This window comes from Lates calcarifer, linkage group LG3, assembly GCF_001640805.2.
Source record: "Lates calcarifer isolate ASB-BC8 linkage group LG3, TLL_Latcal_v3, whole genome shotgun sequence".
In the NCBI taxonomy this organism is placed as follows: Eukaryota; Metazoa; Chordata; class Actinopteri; family Centropomidae; genus Lates; species Lates calcarifer.
The window spans coordinates 12,541,789-12,558,499 of NC_066835.1; the positions used below are offsets into that span (position 1 = coordinate 12,541,789).

At 38.0% G+C, this 16,711-nt stretch overlaps 1 protein-coding gene across 2 annotated transcripts; it reads left to right on the top strand.

Annotated features, from left to right (window-relative positions):
• Nucleotides 1-3,674: 3,674 nt before the first annotated feature.
• ptpn2b (protein tyrosine phosphatase non-receptor type 2b) lies at nucleotides 3,675-16,477 on the top strand. Of its 2 annotated transcripts, XM_018698042.2 has the most exons (10): nucleotides 3,675-3,755; nucleotides 4,281-4,371; nucleotides 4,496-4,596; nucleotides 7,360-7,458; nucleotides 8,661-8,798; nucleotides 9,453-9,662; nucleotides 10,196-10,357; nucleotides 12,330-12,538; nucleotides 13,213-13,308; nucleotides 15,529-16,477. In XM_018698042.2, exons 1-10 carry the CDS (start codon nucleotides 3,699-3,701, stop codon nucleotides 15,545-15,547), a joined length of 1,182 nt encoding a protein of 393 aa, XP_018553558.1. In that variant the 5' UTR covers nucleotides 3,675-3,698; the 3' UTR covers nucleotides 15,548-16,477. The 2 variants fall into 2 exon arrangements, 1 of the variants encoding a protein (XP_018553558.1); XR_007809447.1 differs by lacking the exons at nucleotides 3,675-3,755; nucleotides 4,281-4,371; nucleotides 4,496-4,596 and adding an exon at nucleotides 13,899-14,050 and having other exon boundaries at nucleotides 7,304-7,458.
• Nucleotides 16,478-16,711: the final 234 nt, after the last annotated feature.

Below are 16,711 nucleotides of genomic sequence, written 5' to 3' on the forward strand. Positions count from 1 at the left end.
CCACTTTTCAAGATAAAAACACACATCCTTCAGGTCTCATACAGTATTATAGCTAGTTGTGCTTGAGTGTCTCAGTTATGTAAAAACTGCAACAACACCGTAAAAGTACTTAATTACATGCAAAAATCACCTGTTATAAAGTTAAGTTTAAATAAAACTGCTAGGTATCAACAGGAGAATATACTGTGAAGTATTCAGATTCTTTACTTACATAAAAATAGTAATGCCACAGAAGAAACACCATAAAAATAAAAGTAAACAACAACAGCAATATATTTATTTATTTACAGTTCTGCATTTAAAACTTTACTTCTGGTATAAAAGTATCAGCATCCAAATGTAGTTAAAGCACCAGTGGTGGGTAGCTTGTGAATTTCCACCCTGGAATAATGAAACCTTATCTTAAAATATAAAATAGTCATCTGAATTTATTTGGTGACAATATGTTGTATCATTTATCAGACTCTGCAAAGTAACTAGAGTTATTAAATAAATGTAGTGAAGAACAAAATCTCCCTCTGAGGCGTAGTGAAGTAAAGGAACCAAATGACATGAAATGGAAATACATCAGTCTAAATACATCAGAGTTGTACTGAAGAACAGCATTTTAGTAAATGCAGACAATTACTTTCTCCTAATGGAAATGGAGACCATGTTTGAATTGAACACAGTCCAAAATCCACTAAATGGACTTGTTGTTTTCTGATGGCTTAGTCAAATGGCTAAGTTTACCATCATTGCTATTTCTATTTTACTGCTAATTTGCAGAATATCAAATGTCCAAACAATCATTTTTTCTTTGACGATGTGATGTGTATCCCCAAGTTACAGCAAATTTTCATGCTTTTATTTGTTTGATAAATCGTTTCAATCGGAATATCTCTTCCTGTTAGCAGCTGTTGACTTGACACGTCGGCAGCCCCAGTGTTTATCTAGTAATGGACATACTGCCACCCTGTGGTCGCTGGAGAGTATTTTCCCCATCAGAGTACACTAACACACAACTTTTTTTCAGGAGGACTTATTGTAAGCTTTACGGGTACACCGATCAGCCACAATATTTAAACAACTGTGTAAACAATATTGAGGAGGGCCCCCTAGTGCTGCCAAAACAATTCTGATCCGTCAGGGCATAGACATGAGACCTCTGAGGGTGTCCTGTGGTGTCTGGCACTGGGATGTTGGCAGCAGATCCTTTGGGTACTGTGGGTTGCAGGGAGGGGGGCTTCCATGGATCTGGTTTGTTCCAACTCATCCCACAGATGTTGAATCAGATTAGGACCTGGGGAGTTTGGAGGCCAGGTAAAACCCTTGGGCTCTTTGTTGAGTTCCTTGAGACACTTCTGAGCTGTTTTTATGGTGTGGTGAGAGCTGGGAGAGGCCCCTGTCATTGGGGAGTGTTGTTGCCATAGCGGGTGTGTGCTTGGTCTTCAGCAATGTTTAGGTGGGTGTCACATGTCAAGGTAACAAAAAGTAAAATATCCAGATGAATTCCAAGACCCAAGGTTTCCCAGCAGAACATTGTATTGTGATGAGATGATCGATGTTATTCACTTCTTTTGTTTTTTAAAGTTGTGGCTGATCAGTGTACATTACTAAAATAAGACCATACTCTAACCTTAATCTGGTCTTAAACATAACAAATACAACAACTGCAAAAGAAGAAACTCTAAATCATAACATTTAATTGTTTAACCTATGGAGAGTGTTTCCTATGTGTGTGCCTGCAGGCTCTTCATAGGCCTACACTGAAAAGACACTGGACTAAGGCAAAACTTTGCACTTCAGCTTGTGATGCTTGGTTGTGTGTGTCTGTGTGTTATGTGGGGCAGATCTCCTCAAGGCAATTTCATATTTTTTTAGTAAAAGAGCTTTGTATTCCTGTGTTTTTCTATCTTGTGTAGACCATCAGTCCTCACAGCCTGCATTATATCTAATGTCAGACTAAAACCCCAACTTCCTGTTAAATTCCCCTTGAATTTGAATGTTGAATAAAGCTGTTTTGGTTTAATAATATCACATGCATACCATTTATTTTGAAGGACATCACTGTAACTTCATTACCACTTAATCTATATGATGCATTTAAGTTGACATTTTTATTGTCACATGGTTGCAGAACGTGGTAAATTCTGGATGTTATCAGCATCACTTCTATGTATTTCAGCATGATACATCATATGTGTCAGCAATTTTTAACTCTTGACTTACTCAGTTTAAAATAAGCTTCAGTGGGGTTGTGTGGGGGAGTCATTACATCACTGTGGGTGTCTTTATGAGCCACAAAGAGCTGAAAGATGATGAACCTTCACACCTGTGCACCATTTAACCAAACAGACAACCTCATGAGGCTTTTTCTCATCTCTGTTTCTTAGTTAGTTTCTTAGAACTATAAAGACCAGACAGCTGAACCATTAGCTGTGACATTAAAGGCAGATCTGTCGTAGGTGGAAAGGGAAATGTGCGAGAACTCTGTAACATGAGAAATGTTGCTTTGACCTCTTTGCTGACCTGTAATCAGCCTCATGAGAATCACATTACTAAAGTGCTCTTTGTCCACGACAATGAGCATCACATTTCTAAGCCTTATGGTGTAGTTTGACAAAGTATGTGCTACTTGAAATGACCCAGATACTGTTGTTGTTTAGTGGTTTTTTTTCTCTGTCATTGACATAGAAAACTGTTGAAACCCAGATGAATTTAGACATGACATGTTGCTGTAGTAACTACTATCAAATCCATCCTAAATATATTATGCCAGTGATGAAGTTTGAATTCAAGTATTTTTCAGTTGAAAAATAGTTATGAATTTTTCAGTTTAACTACATTGTTTTCAATTTGTATCAAAATTATTACAAATGCTGCACTCGTCTACCAATTTGATATTTTCATTTGATAGATTTTAAAGCTGATACAGTTAGTTGATTAGTGGACTGACAGAGAATTAGCTTGCAACTATATTGATTGTTGATAAAGCACTATTAATATTTTTAAAACAAAAATAGCCATCATTCATGGGGTGCTGTTTCTCAAATGTGAATATTTTGGGGGACTTTTCTAGTTCTCTATGATATTAACATGAACATTTTAGGGTGTAGACTAGACACTAGACGCTAGACTAGACAGACAATAGGTACAATAGGTATTGTAAGGTATTGTAAAGTATTGTAAAGAGTATAATCATTTTCTGACATTTCGTGAACCAAACATTTGACCAAATATTTAAAATAATAATAATGATAGCAGAATTGATTAGAAAATGGAAAAGTTGCCAAGTTCTCAAATGAAACATGAGAATTAAATACTAACGCATCTCTTAATACACTAAAACTTTACACAATTCATGAAACGGTGTAAAACACGTATCTACTGACTCAATGAGTAAAAATTTAAACATTTGCTCTGAAAATAGTTGCTTTCGATTGACTGATCTCGGTTGCTCACTGAAAATCTTTGCTGTTTGCTTTGACAGCTCCCGGAGGGACCTCGCTTGGCGCATGCGCAGACGCCGCCTCCTCAGATGTCAACTGCACCAGAGAGATAACGGACAAACACTTAGCTAGTCGCTCATTAGCGTAGGGAAGTGGTAACTCTTTGACCGAAAGCTTCTCTAGGGCTGAATAAAGTAATGAGGTAGATAGTCAGACGGCTAGTTGTACTAACCGTGTTTGGAACAGACTGGCACTGCCACAGTGAAAATGGACCAGGAGTCTGAAGACATAAATTCAGAGGGCCGGTGGCAGAAACTCTACTTAGTAAGTCTGTTAGCATAGCTAGCTTGAAGCTAACACTGATAGTCACTACTTGAAGCGCGCATTTAATTTAGCAAGCTAACAGCACGGCTAGCTCATTAAGTGTCTGATATTTAGCCTGTTATTTATCGTTATTTTTCAGAATATTTTTGTTTCATGTCAGTTCTAGGTGTTTTTAAGTTTGTCAATAGACACGCAACACTTTTTAAAATGACAACGTAAATGTAACCGCAAGCTTAGTCAGTGTCATAAGCTTGTGCATGTGGTTGAAGCTCTCTCTGATTAGCTACATTATTTAGCTATTCACTTGTTTGACGTTTATACTCCATCTTACACGCTTCTTATCCACAGCAGAATCTTAACATGTGAAGTTGTATAATCTCAATAGCGGCGGCTAACTGTGTCAGCCCACAGTGATTATTGGACTGTCATATTTTGGATAAGACGCGATTGGTTTCCTGCTCGCATACTAAATAAAATCTGTTTCTGTTCTTGTATCTAAACAATCTTGTCTGTTCTCTTGCTCAGGAAATCAGGAATCAGTCCCACGAGTGCTCCTATAAGGTGGCAAAGTATCCAGAGAATCGCAACCGAAACAGATACAGAGATGTCAGTCCATGTGAGTAAACATTTGTGGAAAATTCAAAACTGTTTACACGCGTGGCTTTTCTCTAAACCTGTAACTGTGTCTGTCATTTTGCAACTGATTCCCCAAATCATTTTCTCCCTCATGCTGCCTGCAGTTGATCACAGCCGGGTGAAGCTGGAGAACACAGAAAATGACTACATCAACGCAAGCTTGGTAGTGATGGAGGAAGCCCAGAGAAGCTACATATTGACTCAGGCAAGTCCAAGGCTTTTTTTATTCCAGTAGTAATATTCATGCACGTAGGTCTGTTATGGGGTGACTAAACAATGAATCTGTTAAACTACAAAAACGACATATGACTTCATTATGATTAATGTATGGTAATGTAATATTTTAACAGCACACCATGAATTCTCCAACAGTTCAGTACCCTGTAAGAGATTAATTTGTGAGTGTTACCAGAAATCTGATGGCTGACCAACATACCAGAAAAGCAAATCATTGTGTGTCCACTGCCACAGCAGATGGACAGAACAGGCCAGTTTTGTTTTTCAGACTTCATTTGAATTGTGTGTGTGTATATGCTGTGTCACTGAGCATGAGGGACGATAGGGACTGCTTGTTTGGTGATGACTAAAGCCTTTGCATTGCTCTGTGATGTCTAACTGTAGGTGTGTGTGGTTTTTGACATGAGTTTTATGTATTAAAGTAGAGTTGGTGAATATGACCTTCTTCTGTTGCTGTATCTCTGAAATATTTACTAATTGCTTAGCAGCTTATTTTAATTTCAAAACTGAAAGTAATGATCTTTCATAATATTCAAATTTTGTTTAACAGTCATTAATTTTTGATACATAATGAATATGTAGATATGTAATTCAAACGCAGAAAAATAATTAAGTTGTTTTTTAAACTTCTTTATTTAAAAGAAATATTTGCGTGGAAGTCAAGTTGGTGTGCAGCAATGCACGCAATAGAACAAACAGCATCCTTAGTCAACAGGCTGTAGAGCTGAGTTTTAACATATGCCATAGAGAGCAGAGCTGTTATGGCTTGTTAGAGGTCACTAAACTGACGTCTAATGGTATAGAAGTAAACCCCCAGGGGAGAATCTGTCTCACAACCACCATTAATGGATATTCAGCTGTTTATCTCATAACCAGAACGAACCAGGTTGCAGGCTGATCCCAGTCAGCTGCTTGGTGATGATGTTGGTGTCTGGAATTGTAAAATGTTTTGCAGGTGCCTGCCATTACTTTAAAGATAACTGCTATCAAAAAATTGGTTTACATGCATAACACCACGAGTCACATTGGCAGCTGGGCTGAAAACATTTCCTTGTTTATCTGTCCGTTAGTTTTGTATGATGATTGCATTTCCCAGTTTTCACTGCTGAAATCAGATCACTATCACTTCTTATATAACTACACTGAAACTCATTGAAATGTACGGATCACCACTGAGGGTTTGTGATTTATTTTTTTTTTAATGTATAGAGGAGATAAGAGTTTAAATGTTAAGCTAGAAGCAGTGAAATTCTGGTGTTAATAGTGCTTCATTTATCTGGAGTGACACAATTAGCTTTTTTTTTTTTTAGCTTTTTCTAATAATGTGTGTCTTTGTAGAATTAGTCTGTGATATAATTGAAAGACCTCTGAGGCATCTACTGTCGACTAATTAAGTGCTATATTACAGCATATATGCATTACTATATTGTAATCTTTTCAGCTCTCTTAACTTTTTACTTCTATTAATGATATTTTGAGGGCTTATCACATACATCAGACTTAAATACTATGATTAAGAATGCGAAGCCAGAGTTGCAGATGTTATTGAGATAAGCTATAACTGGTTTCCTGTATGGTTTGAAGTAATTTATAAGGTCAAAGTCATCACCATGGGTTCCTAAACAGAAGTCCCACACGTTGGTGTCTACACTGCACATCAATTTGAATATTCTCAGGTCTTCAGGAAGTGAAAGGACAAATAACCACCTAACCTTTTATAATTTTCTAGCAGGACCAAAAAAAAAAAACTGAGACTGGGCTGATAAGACAGATTCTTGTTCACCACATGCATCTGCTTACCACACACTGAATATTGTCTCAGAAATATAAAGCCACAGAAAGTTTGCTCAAATCAACATGACAATACCAAGATATCAGGTGTCTTACACAGAATTGCGGATTATATACAGCAGGCAGACATTTCTGGGATGTTATCAACCCAAAATATGTCAGTCTTTTGTGAAATAAGCCAGATCGTACCATTCAGCTGTGGCCTGTTATGGCATGACAGTGTCCCGTAACACAGAGACAGTCTGAAAATTAATTCCCTCTCTGGTTTCTTATCACACAATAAAAATTAAGAATATCATGCTTATACTGCCAAAAAAGAAAAAAAAAGTTAATGCTTGCCTTTGTCCAGTGACTCCTCAGATAGTGGAACCATGCATATTTTTTCTGCAGTTATCTCACAGTTGTTTAGTTATTTGTATCCTGACCTACATGACATTAAACAGTGTGTTGCTGTACATGGGGGTATTTCGTTTAATCCTCTTACTGACTCATTTTATTATATTTACACATGTAAAACAGACAGCATTTTAATTTATCTTAGCATTGTTTATGTGTATGTTATCTATTCAGTAGTATTTGTGTGGGTGACATTTGACATTTAACACCTTACAAAGTACAGTTTTCTCAACTTAACATCTTAACCTTTAGCATTGGCCTCAACCTTTAGCTAATTTATTCACTAATTTATTTACTTATCATTTTGCAACTCTCTGTTGCGTATTCATAAATACCAGCCTCTGGTTGTTGCCCAGCTAATGGATCTGAAATTATTGCTCATGCCTTAAAGTCTACAGACATTACCTTTGTAAATGACTTCCCACTGTCTCACTGGACTTATTTACTGCCATCATATAATTGATTGAATTGTTTGTGTGTGTGTGTGTGTGTGTGTGTGTGTGTGTGTGTGTGTATGTGTATTTGTGTATTTGTTGTACCACAGGGCCCCCTCAGAAATACCTGTGGCCACTTTTGGCTCATGATCTGGGAGCAGAAGACCAAGGCAGTCATCATGCTCAATAGGGTCATAGAGAAAGGCTCAGTAAGTACACAGCAAAACAAAACAGGCATCTTATCGTCTGATTTGACATCTGTCATTTGTCTGGTATGCACACACCCACATACAGACACTGCAGAAACACTAAATAGACCACAGATAGTGAAGTCATACACAGACCACTTTATCAGAGTTTGCAGCCCGCTGATTGTGTGAAATAATTTATGCAACCTGTTTATTTCAGCTTGATTTTTGTTCGATTTTTGTCAGCAAGATAACTAGCGTTCAGTGTTTTGACTACAAGTTTGCAGATGTATGTGAGGAACTGGGATGCATCCCAAACACTTAACTCCCTTTACTCCAGGGATGAGTTAATTGTTTAATCAAACACACACACACACACACACACACACACATATAAACACACTAACACTCTGTCACACAGAGCAGCTGTGATCACTCTCTCTCTTTCTCAGTAAAGCAGCTGGAGTGGATCTCACTGGGTCATGAGATTCACTGACTGTTTTCTTGGAAATGAGCGATAAAGAGCACCTAGTCTGCAGATATTATTAACTTCACAAGGATCTCCTATGTAGGCCAGCTCTCCAATCCTGCAGAGGGAAGGTTGCATAATGGACTTACCCTCAACAGTTCTGGTCATTGTCTGTTTACTAGGAAAATACTGAATGTTGAGATGTTGGTTGTAGACATAACTTAAGTGTTTGTCACAGTATTTGACCACAGCACTGACAGATTATTTGCTGTTCCTTGGAAAACAGTTAAAATTACAGTACTTTAAGTGTATTAAAGGATTAGGAAGTGTTTTGTAATTTAGTTTGGCATCTCATCTTAACTAGTCTGAGCCAGATTTGATTGTTGCCATGACTGCTTCTGCTGTTACTACCACCACTATTATTACCACTACTACTTATATAATACTAATACTATAATAATAATAATAATAATAATATTAATAATGTACTATAATAATACTACTACTAATAACATGCAGGGTAGGTGCAAGGAGGGAGCAGACAAGGAGAGAAAAAAACAACAGGGGATTTTTGTCCTCAGCTCTAATTTATCATTTAGCTTTCCTTTCGGTGCATTGGATAAAAATATCCTCCTGTTAGACACCAGCTGCTTTACCTTAAAGCCAATCTAGCCTCTCAGCCAACATCTGCTTTTCATCTGGTATATTTTTCTGTATTTCAAAGTTTTTTTTTTCCTTTCATCCTCTGCCACAGGAAAAGTGTGCCCAGTACTGGCCCACATCTGAGGAGAGGGAGATGACCTTCAGAGACACACGTTTCTCGGTCACGCTGTTGTCAGAGGACACCAAGTCTTATTACACCACCAGAGTGTTGGAGCTGCAGAATATTAATGTAAGCCAGAGGAATATGGAAGGGGAATTTCCTGTGAAAGCTGGCAAAAGAGAACTGAAATGATTCAGGGGTATCACACCAAGATGCATCACATGGACCTCTGTTGTCCGCAGCTTCTTATAGCTGAAAACATCCTTGTTCAGTCTTAAGGCTCTTTGTTTTCTGTTTGCACAGACTTTCAGACTGATTAAACAAATATTTACTCAAGTTTCACCATCCCACACATCCAAAGTTGTGGAGGTGGGGAGAACATACAAATGAAGAGCAGACTATGCAGCAGAGCAGTTTAAGTACTTAAATTGAACAACTTGCTTAAGCTAGTGTTTCCACTGTGAATTGCATTTTCATCAGATCTTTATCCTTACTTTTATGAATAAATATGTATCGTGAAAATAATGGAAAAATAAGTTCACACATGTATTGACTTGACTTGCTTTTTTGTCAAGTTTGTCTGGTCTGATTTGTTGCATGAAATGAAACTGAAACTCTTGCAAATGTTTGCTTACTTGAACTGTTAAACACAAAATGACCTTCATTTACCTCAGCCAGTACTGATTAAAAAAGGAGCAAAGACAACCTCACTACAAATAATTTCATTAATTTAATAGTTTTCTATTCTGTGAATGAGACCTAACTGTTTGTCTGCATTCACAGACGGGGGAGAAGAGAGAGATCTACCACTTTCATTACACCACATGGCCTGATTTTGGTGTCCCAGAGTCCCCAGCGTCCTTCCTAAACTTCCTTTTCAAGGTGCGGGAGTCGGGAGCGCTGGGGGTTGACCACGGGCCGGCTGTGGTGCACTGCAGTGCTGGAATTGGACGCTCAGGGACGTTTTCATTAGTCGACACGTGTCTAGTCCTGGTAAGCCCTGCCTCTTTACTGAAGTTTCACAGCCAAATGTGACTAGTCACAAATATGACTTAATGCATTACCTGATGACCTGCATTAAATTGCTCAGGAGCCTAGTTAATTTGTCTCATCAGCACTTATCCTGCAAATAAATGTATGATTTTTATACTGGAAAGTAGGGGTTGACTATTTAAAAAAAAAAAAGTTAAATAAACCCATTTTCAGATTGATATCTGTTTCACTTAAAGGGGAAAAATGCCTGCAAACAACTAAAACAGAAATGAACTTTTATGTGGTTATGTAAAACCCACAGCTGAAGGGCAAAGTTGTTCTCCTGGGTTGCCCCATTATGATGAAGGGGTAGATAATCAATTTCAAAGAAAAGTAACGTAATGAAAATGTCATTTACAGCATTGCAGTCCAAAACTATACTGACCCTCACAGACCAGAGATGTGTCACAGTGTAAAAATCTGTTAGGCCTGAACTTTTCTTCTGAAAACAACCAACAAATTGGTCACCAGATATTTCTGGCTGTCCTCTGCAGATGGACAAGAGGAAAGACCCGTCATCAGTGGACATCAAAAGCATCCTGTTGGACATGAGGAAGTACCGCATGGGCCTGATCCAGACTCCAGACCAGCTACGCTTCTCCTACATGGCTGTCCTCGAAGGAGCCAAGTACATTATGGGAGACTCGTCTGTACAGGTGCCTGAATCACCCATTTCGTTTTATTTTTGTAGCTTGTTAGCTTGTAAACCCACAGACTCTGTTTAGTCCCATTTTACTGGTCCCATTTTCTGAGATCAGAGAAAAGATTTTATTCATCAGGTAAGCACAGAGATGATGGACTCTAGCACATGAAGAAGCTGTAGATGCAAAGACCATGTGTTTGGAAATCATAGAGCTAAAGGGCTGTCTATGCCAACAACAGCTATTAAATGTCCAAATACAGTAGAAGGCTCCTATAACAAGAAAGCACTAGTTTTAGAATCATAAACATAACATAGTTTTGTTATTCAGTTTTTTTAATGGATCACAAACACAAACCATAGACTGTGTGTTAAAGTTTCAAACACACTTTCTCTTTCTCAAGGCTAATTTATGCTTCTGTTCAACTTCAAACACAAAATTTCGGCAGAGTATGGATCTGGTGATTGATATTTGTTAAGGTTTTACTCCAGTTATATTATTCTTTCTGTGCGCTCTGAAAACCCACATACTGCAAACTGAGGGGTATAAACAATCAGTCAATCAGTTTTATTTACATTAAAGACATAAATGTTAGAAAGAAATGAGTATAGGAAATAATGAAAATGAAAACACAAATAACTACATTAAATGCATTAAATGGATGATTCAATATAATATTAAAAAATTGAAGTGAAACATTTGTCAGCAAGTGAACAAGTAAAAAATATATTACAGCCTAATGGATTATTTAGTAAATGAAGTTCCACTGAACTTGTTTGTCTGAGGTTGATTTGCATCAGAAAATGATTGTGGCATGACCTTTACATCCATTTGATTCACTGTATTCATTCACACACAGGAAGTAGAGGACACCAGGCTACTGTCAGGCCTCCAGGCCACAACAGTCATGTCTTAATGATAAAGTGGCTGTTTGTCTGTTATAGGCAAAGGTCCAAACACTGCCCTGAGGTTCAAGTCCAAAAAGGTGTTAATTGTTTTATTGAATGGAAAAACGTTGCTTTGCTTTGTCGTTCACGTCTTTGCTCTTTGTCGTGCTTTTGAGATGAAGACAGGAGGAGAGACCAGTGAATGACAGTCACATGATAAGGACTGATAAAAGTTTTACAAGACCAAGATATACATATAATGTTTGTTTTTTTTTCAGAGTTTGTGTTATTTGTTTCTGTCATGAGATGTAGAAAAACCGACAAGTGCACACTCACATTGAAACTATCTTGAACCTGAGAATTTATGAGTGACACAAATTGCTGTTAGATTGATTCAGTCCAACCAGTTAAAAGCTAAGCTATAAAATATAATGTTTCCAATACATGCACTGTTTTACAGTATAGCCTGGGCAGTGGTTGACAGGTCAACCTTTACAAACACATGCTGAATATGTGAATATGCTACTTTTTTTCCCTTTCTTTTTTTTAAACCTCCATTCTGTGTTACCTACTCGTCTCTGTAAAGCACAGTAATTTCCTTTCGTATATTGTGAGCTCCTTATTTTTAACACCTCCTGAGCCAACCACAGCCACAGATCTCACCAGTGAGACTGAATCTCTGAGAGTGAAAGTGTGAATCTTTGATATTCTCCTTTTTTCTGCCTCACCTCCCCTGGGGCCTTTCTCAGAATTATTTTTCTTGGCTTATTGACTTATGTGAGGAATGTCAGACGTCAATAACTTAAGTATCAAATTACAGTATATTGTGCAAGTCTATCTCTTGAATACTTGACAGAGCAGTGAGTTCTGTGCATCAAGCTGCAGTGGTTTTATTATGGGACCTGCTTGATCTTGCATTATTAGGTTAATAGATCTTGTTTGTATTTACATTTTTATTACACACAGGAAATTTTTCACATCATCAGAAGTCTTTAATGTATCTCTATCAAACACTTTATTAATTCCATCAGTAGAAAAACTTAAACATAGCCATCCTCCACTCCTCTCTTCTCATGTCAATTGTCCCTCACCCCGAGTAGAACCGATGGCGGGAGCTGTCCAGGGAAGATCAGGAGCCGACTTCTGAGTCCCGCCCGTCATCTCAGCCTCAGGCCAGGTGTCCGACAGAGCGATACAACGGCAGCCAGCGGGCAGGTCAACTGGAGGAAGGAGGAGACTACAGGCAGGACAGCAAAGTATCCACCCAGTCTCCCTGCAAGGAACAGGACCTGGACAGCAGCACAACACCGTCAGTACACTCCATCTGATGCACCAATTATAATCAGACGAAGCCAGTTTGCGGCAGAACGTTAGCAAGAATGTCTTTTGAAAGAGGCATTCAATTTTTTAAATTTTGTTTTGGATTTGGCAGATGATTATAAATCAGAACCAGTTGGTATTTTAGACAGAAGACAGAGCCTGTGTCTTCCATAATTACACACCAGGTAGTATAGAGATTTTTGGGGAAAAGTCACATGTAAATGAATTAAAATGTGAATTTTTCCATTTTTTTTTTTTTCTTTTAAGTATTTGGAAATTATCCGAAAATGTCTTGGATGGTTGGGGTTGTATTGGGGAAATTTGGACTCAGTATTTTTCAAATTGTGATTACAGCTAAATTTAAAAATAGTAATGGCATAACACAATAATGCACAATGCAAAGATGTTTACTTCTGGGGTGTTGTCTATATAGATACAGGTATAATAAATCTGTGTTTAGTGTTTCTGTCCTGATCAAAACCATGTGAGGTCAAAACTGGCATTATTCCTGGCTTTAAAAAAGCTTTTAGTGTAACTTCCTTCTTCTGCCTAAAAGTGCCTGAGGGGCATTTTGTTTTCTATTAATGACATAATGTTGCTGGACAGAGCCATTTTACCCATTTTCCCTGTGTGTTTTCTTTCTTTCTTTTTTTTTTCCTCTAGCAAACGACGCAGAGAAGACAGTATCTCCAAATCAGGCACAGCCAAAACACCCCAAAGCAAGCCCAGGACAAATGACTCAGAGAAGAAGAGAAAAAGGTGATTATATATTTTGGCTGAAACCACCTCTTCTTATTATTTTTCATACACCAGGCATCATGTTATTATTGCATTCCAGGATGATTTGTGAAGCGCTATCACACTACTTCTTTTGTATTCAGTACTCGCTATAATTAATGCTGGAAAGTGTCTACAACTCTTTAAATGTAAAAGAGATGTCAGCGAATAGAAGATGTGAGTCAGTTTTCAGCTTCATTTCTTTTAACCCCACAGAGGGAACCCAGGCTTTCCCAGAGCATGACTCAATATCCTAATAACACAACTGAGGCTTCACTTTCTTTTTATTTCTAATTTTCTCTTTCTCTCTCTCAACATTCTCAGTCACTTAATGTGAAGCCACTAGTCTAGCAATCTAACATCTACTTCATGTTCTCATAAAGGCGGGACACTTAGACCTGAGGAAGCACTTTATTTCTGATGACTGTGCACCTCCAAAAACGGCTCACTAAGTCATTTCTGAGAAGCCTTCCCTTTGTTGTGTGACATGTCAGTGTTGTTCCAGTAATACGGCCAAACGTGCACCATCTCTGACGAGGTCTTACTCTCCTGTTGTGGTTCTTCTCGGACAGTTTGGGCTGCATTTGCTGCACATGACAAGAGTTGGCCTGTCCAGCGGGGGGCAGTGTATCTTTACCCCCTTCTGAGACAGCAACAACAACCATGAAGAGCACATTTAGAGGAGGAAGTTTACCCACAGCTTTAAAAAAGAACACCCATTCTTGTACGTTGAGGTGTGTGTATGTGTGTGTGTGTGTGTGCGCCTGTGTGTACTTGGTGTCTGTTGTTTTTTTGTTTCTCTTGGGTTTTGTTCTTCTCTGTGATTCGCTTGGCTCCTGCGGTTTGGAGGTGTATTCAAATTTGGCTGCATTCAAGCATGGTGTGTTTGTGTGTGCGACGTGTGTGTGTGTGTGTATACTTGTGGTTAATAGTTGTTGAAACTCTGAAATGTCAGGTTGACTTGGAATAATGCAAGGTGCTAATTTACACTGTGCATTATATATTTAGATGTAGTGGCACCTTTCTAACTGTCTGTTCAATCCTGTTAAATGTGATTGAATGAGCCAGTACAAAACACAAATACAAACAACAGTCACTGTTTCACACACATAGGTAGTACTGTTTAGTTGCTAAGTGAGGCTATGAGGACAGAAATATAGAATTACTGAAGTAGTGAAAAAGTCCTTAAATACTTCATGTCCTGGTTGAGTCTGTTAGTCCATCACATCAAATGAACTGGGGTTCATTGAGGTTTGTTGCATGTTCCTATGTTTTTTGAGTTGTGTTGTGAGGTCTTTCCGTTTCTTCAGAACTTTAGCATGGAGATGTTCCTAATTGTCTTGTGGGTTATAAACTGCATTGATGGTGTTCTGGTTTCTTTTTTTTAAGTTTGGTAAGGTTGATTTTCATCAGGAGATGTATTTGTCAGGTTTAGGAGGGCCTTTGTTGTTTTATATAGGTTGAAGGATCAAGCAATCAAAACTTTTGTTGATGTTGCTTGTTGTAGTTTATCAAGCTAGATATTTAGGGCTGCAACTGACAATTTCTTTGCAATACTGGCTGACAGGAGGCCTCAGTAATTTTATTTTTTTTATTTTTTATTTTTTGGTAAGACAATCAGACAAAGAAATTAAGCTTACAAGGATATCCAGAGAATATTTTACATTTTCGCTTGATATTGAACTTAAATGATTAATCATGGATACAAAATCTTTCTGGTTAATTCTGTTTATCAACTAACTGATTGACTTTTTAGCTCTAGTCTTTAAGAACCCTCCACATCATCCCGAGACAAGTCTTAGTTTAACTTACAGATCACCAAATCTAATTCTCTGCACTAATTAGATGGACATTTTTTTTAAAATTTTACATTCACAGCTGAGAACATCTGAACGGAGTGTGACATGTTGCTTATTAAACATGATTGCTGCTTACGCTGCATTGATAATCGATCTGATGATGATTTAATAAAAGTGATCCAAGACACTGTATTGTGCCACAGCACCTGGTAGCAGTTAATCAACCCCTCCTTTAGACTTCTGCTCTCTGTGGTAAAGTTTTATCTTGTAAACTTGACCAAGCCAAAGATGCTAACTTGATTTTGTGGCACAAGGTTCTTTGATCACTCTTGAGCTTCACTACCACTCTGATAGAAAATTATCTTCAGTTCAACCTCTTGAAATATTTTGTGTCTTGTGACAGGCTGAAAACCAGTGACTGATAACCACATCCAACTGCGGCGACATGACTACAGCTCTGGCAGTAAAGCCAACATCGGCAGGGAACTCCAGCTCTCTCCTGTGAAGGAGCTCTCTCCTCCTCCTCTTCCTCAACTCCAAACCACTCTTCATCACCTCCACTTCAACAGCCAGCTCTCAATCTGTTTTTTTTTTTTTTTTTTTTTCGTCCCAGCCCAACAGCATTATTCATCCATCACGCACCTCCCTCTTGTTACTCATGTCACTCCCACATCCTCCCCAGCCCCCCACGTCACAGCTTGTCCATATCTCCTCTTCCTCTCTAAACTGTTTACAGCAGACACTTTGACATTCTTTGAAAAGAGCACATCTAAAAAGACAAACACACCAGCGCTTTACCCCCACCCCCCTCCCCAAAGCCACACCTCAGCCACCAACTGCGCTGCTCTTGGAGTCACAAAATCATTTTTTTGCTTTAATTATTATTAATTATTTGCAGCTTTGTCTTTCTCCTATGCTTCTTTGCATATATGAAATTAAGAAGGAAAATAGGGGCTATGCATTGCCAATTTCTAATGGTGTTCATATGTGTATTTTTAGAAAACCTTTTTTCAGAGAAAAAATAAAATGTTCTATTTTTTATATGAGATTACTTGAAGTTTTTCACAGTGATGGGGGGTTGGTTAAATGAAAAGCTCTGCCACCTCCCACATGAGAAATTCAGTGGCATGTAATGTTTTCATGATGTAAATAGTGTTCTTTTTAAAAGATGTGTGTAAAGACATATTTTTGCTTGTTAAAAAAAAGACACAGGACAATGTTACAGATTTGAATAGAGTAGAAAGCTGATTTGATGACTTGTTCTCCTTTTGAAATGAATTTGTCTTAAGTTTTTCTCTTCTCTTAGAGTGTAATCTACAAATAAAACTGGTATCATCTAGTTTACATAACAACCTGTGTTTGTCCCTTTCTGGTTACTTCACCACAAATATGCATCTTGATCTAAGCAGCACTACAGAATTTCATGACAAACAAGGGATTTAACTTAAAGGGATATTTTTGAGATTTGGGGATTTACACTGTCTGGTCTAGAGCTGGGTGATAAGACTGAAACTACTAGTGTGTGTGTGTGTGTGTGTGTGTTAGAAGAACACAATAAAAAAAACAGGGCTACAGCCGACAACCAG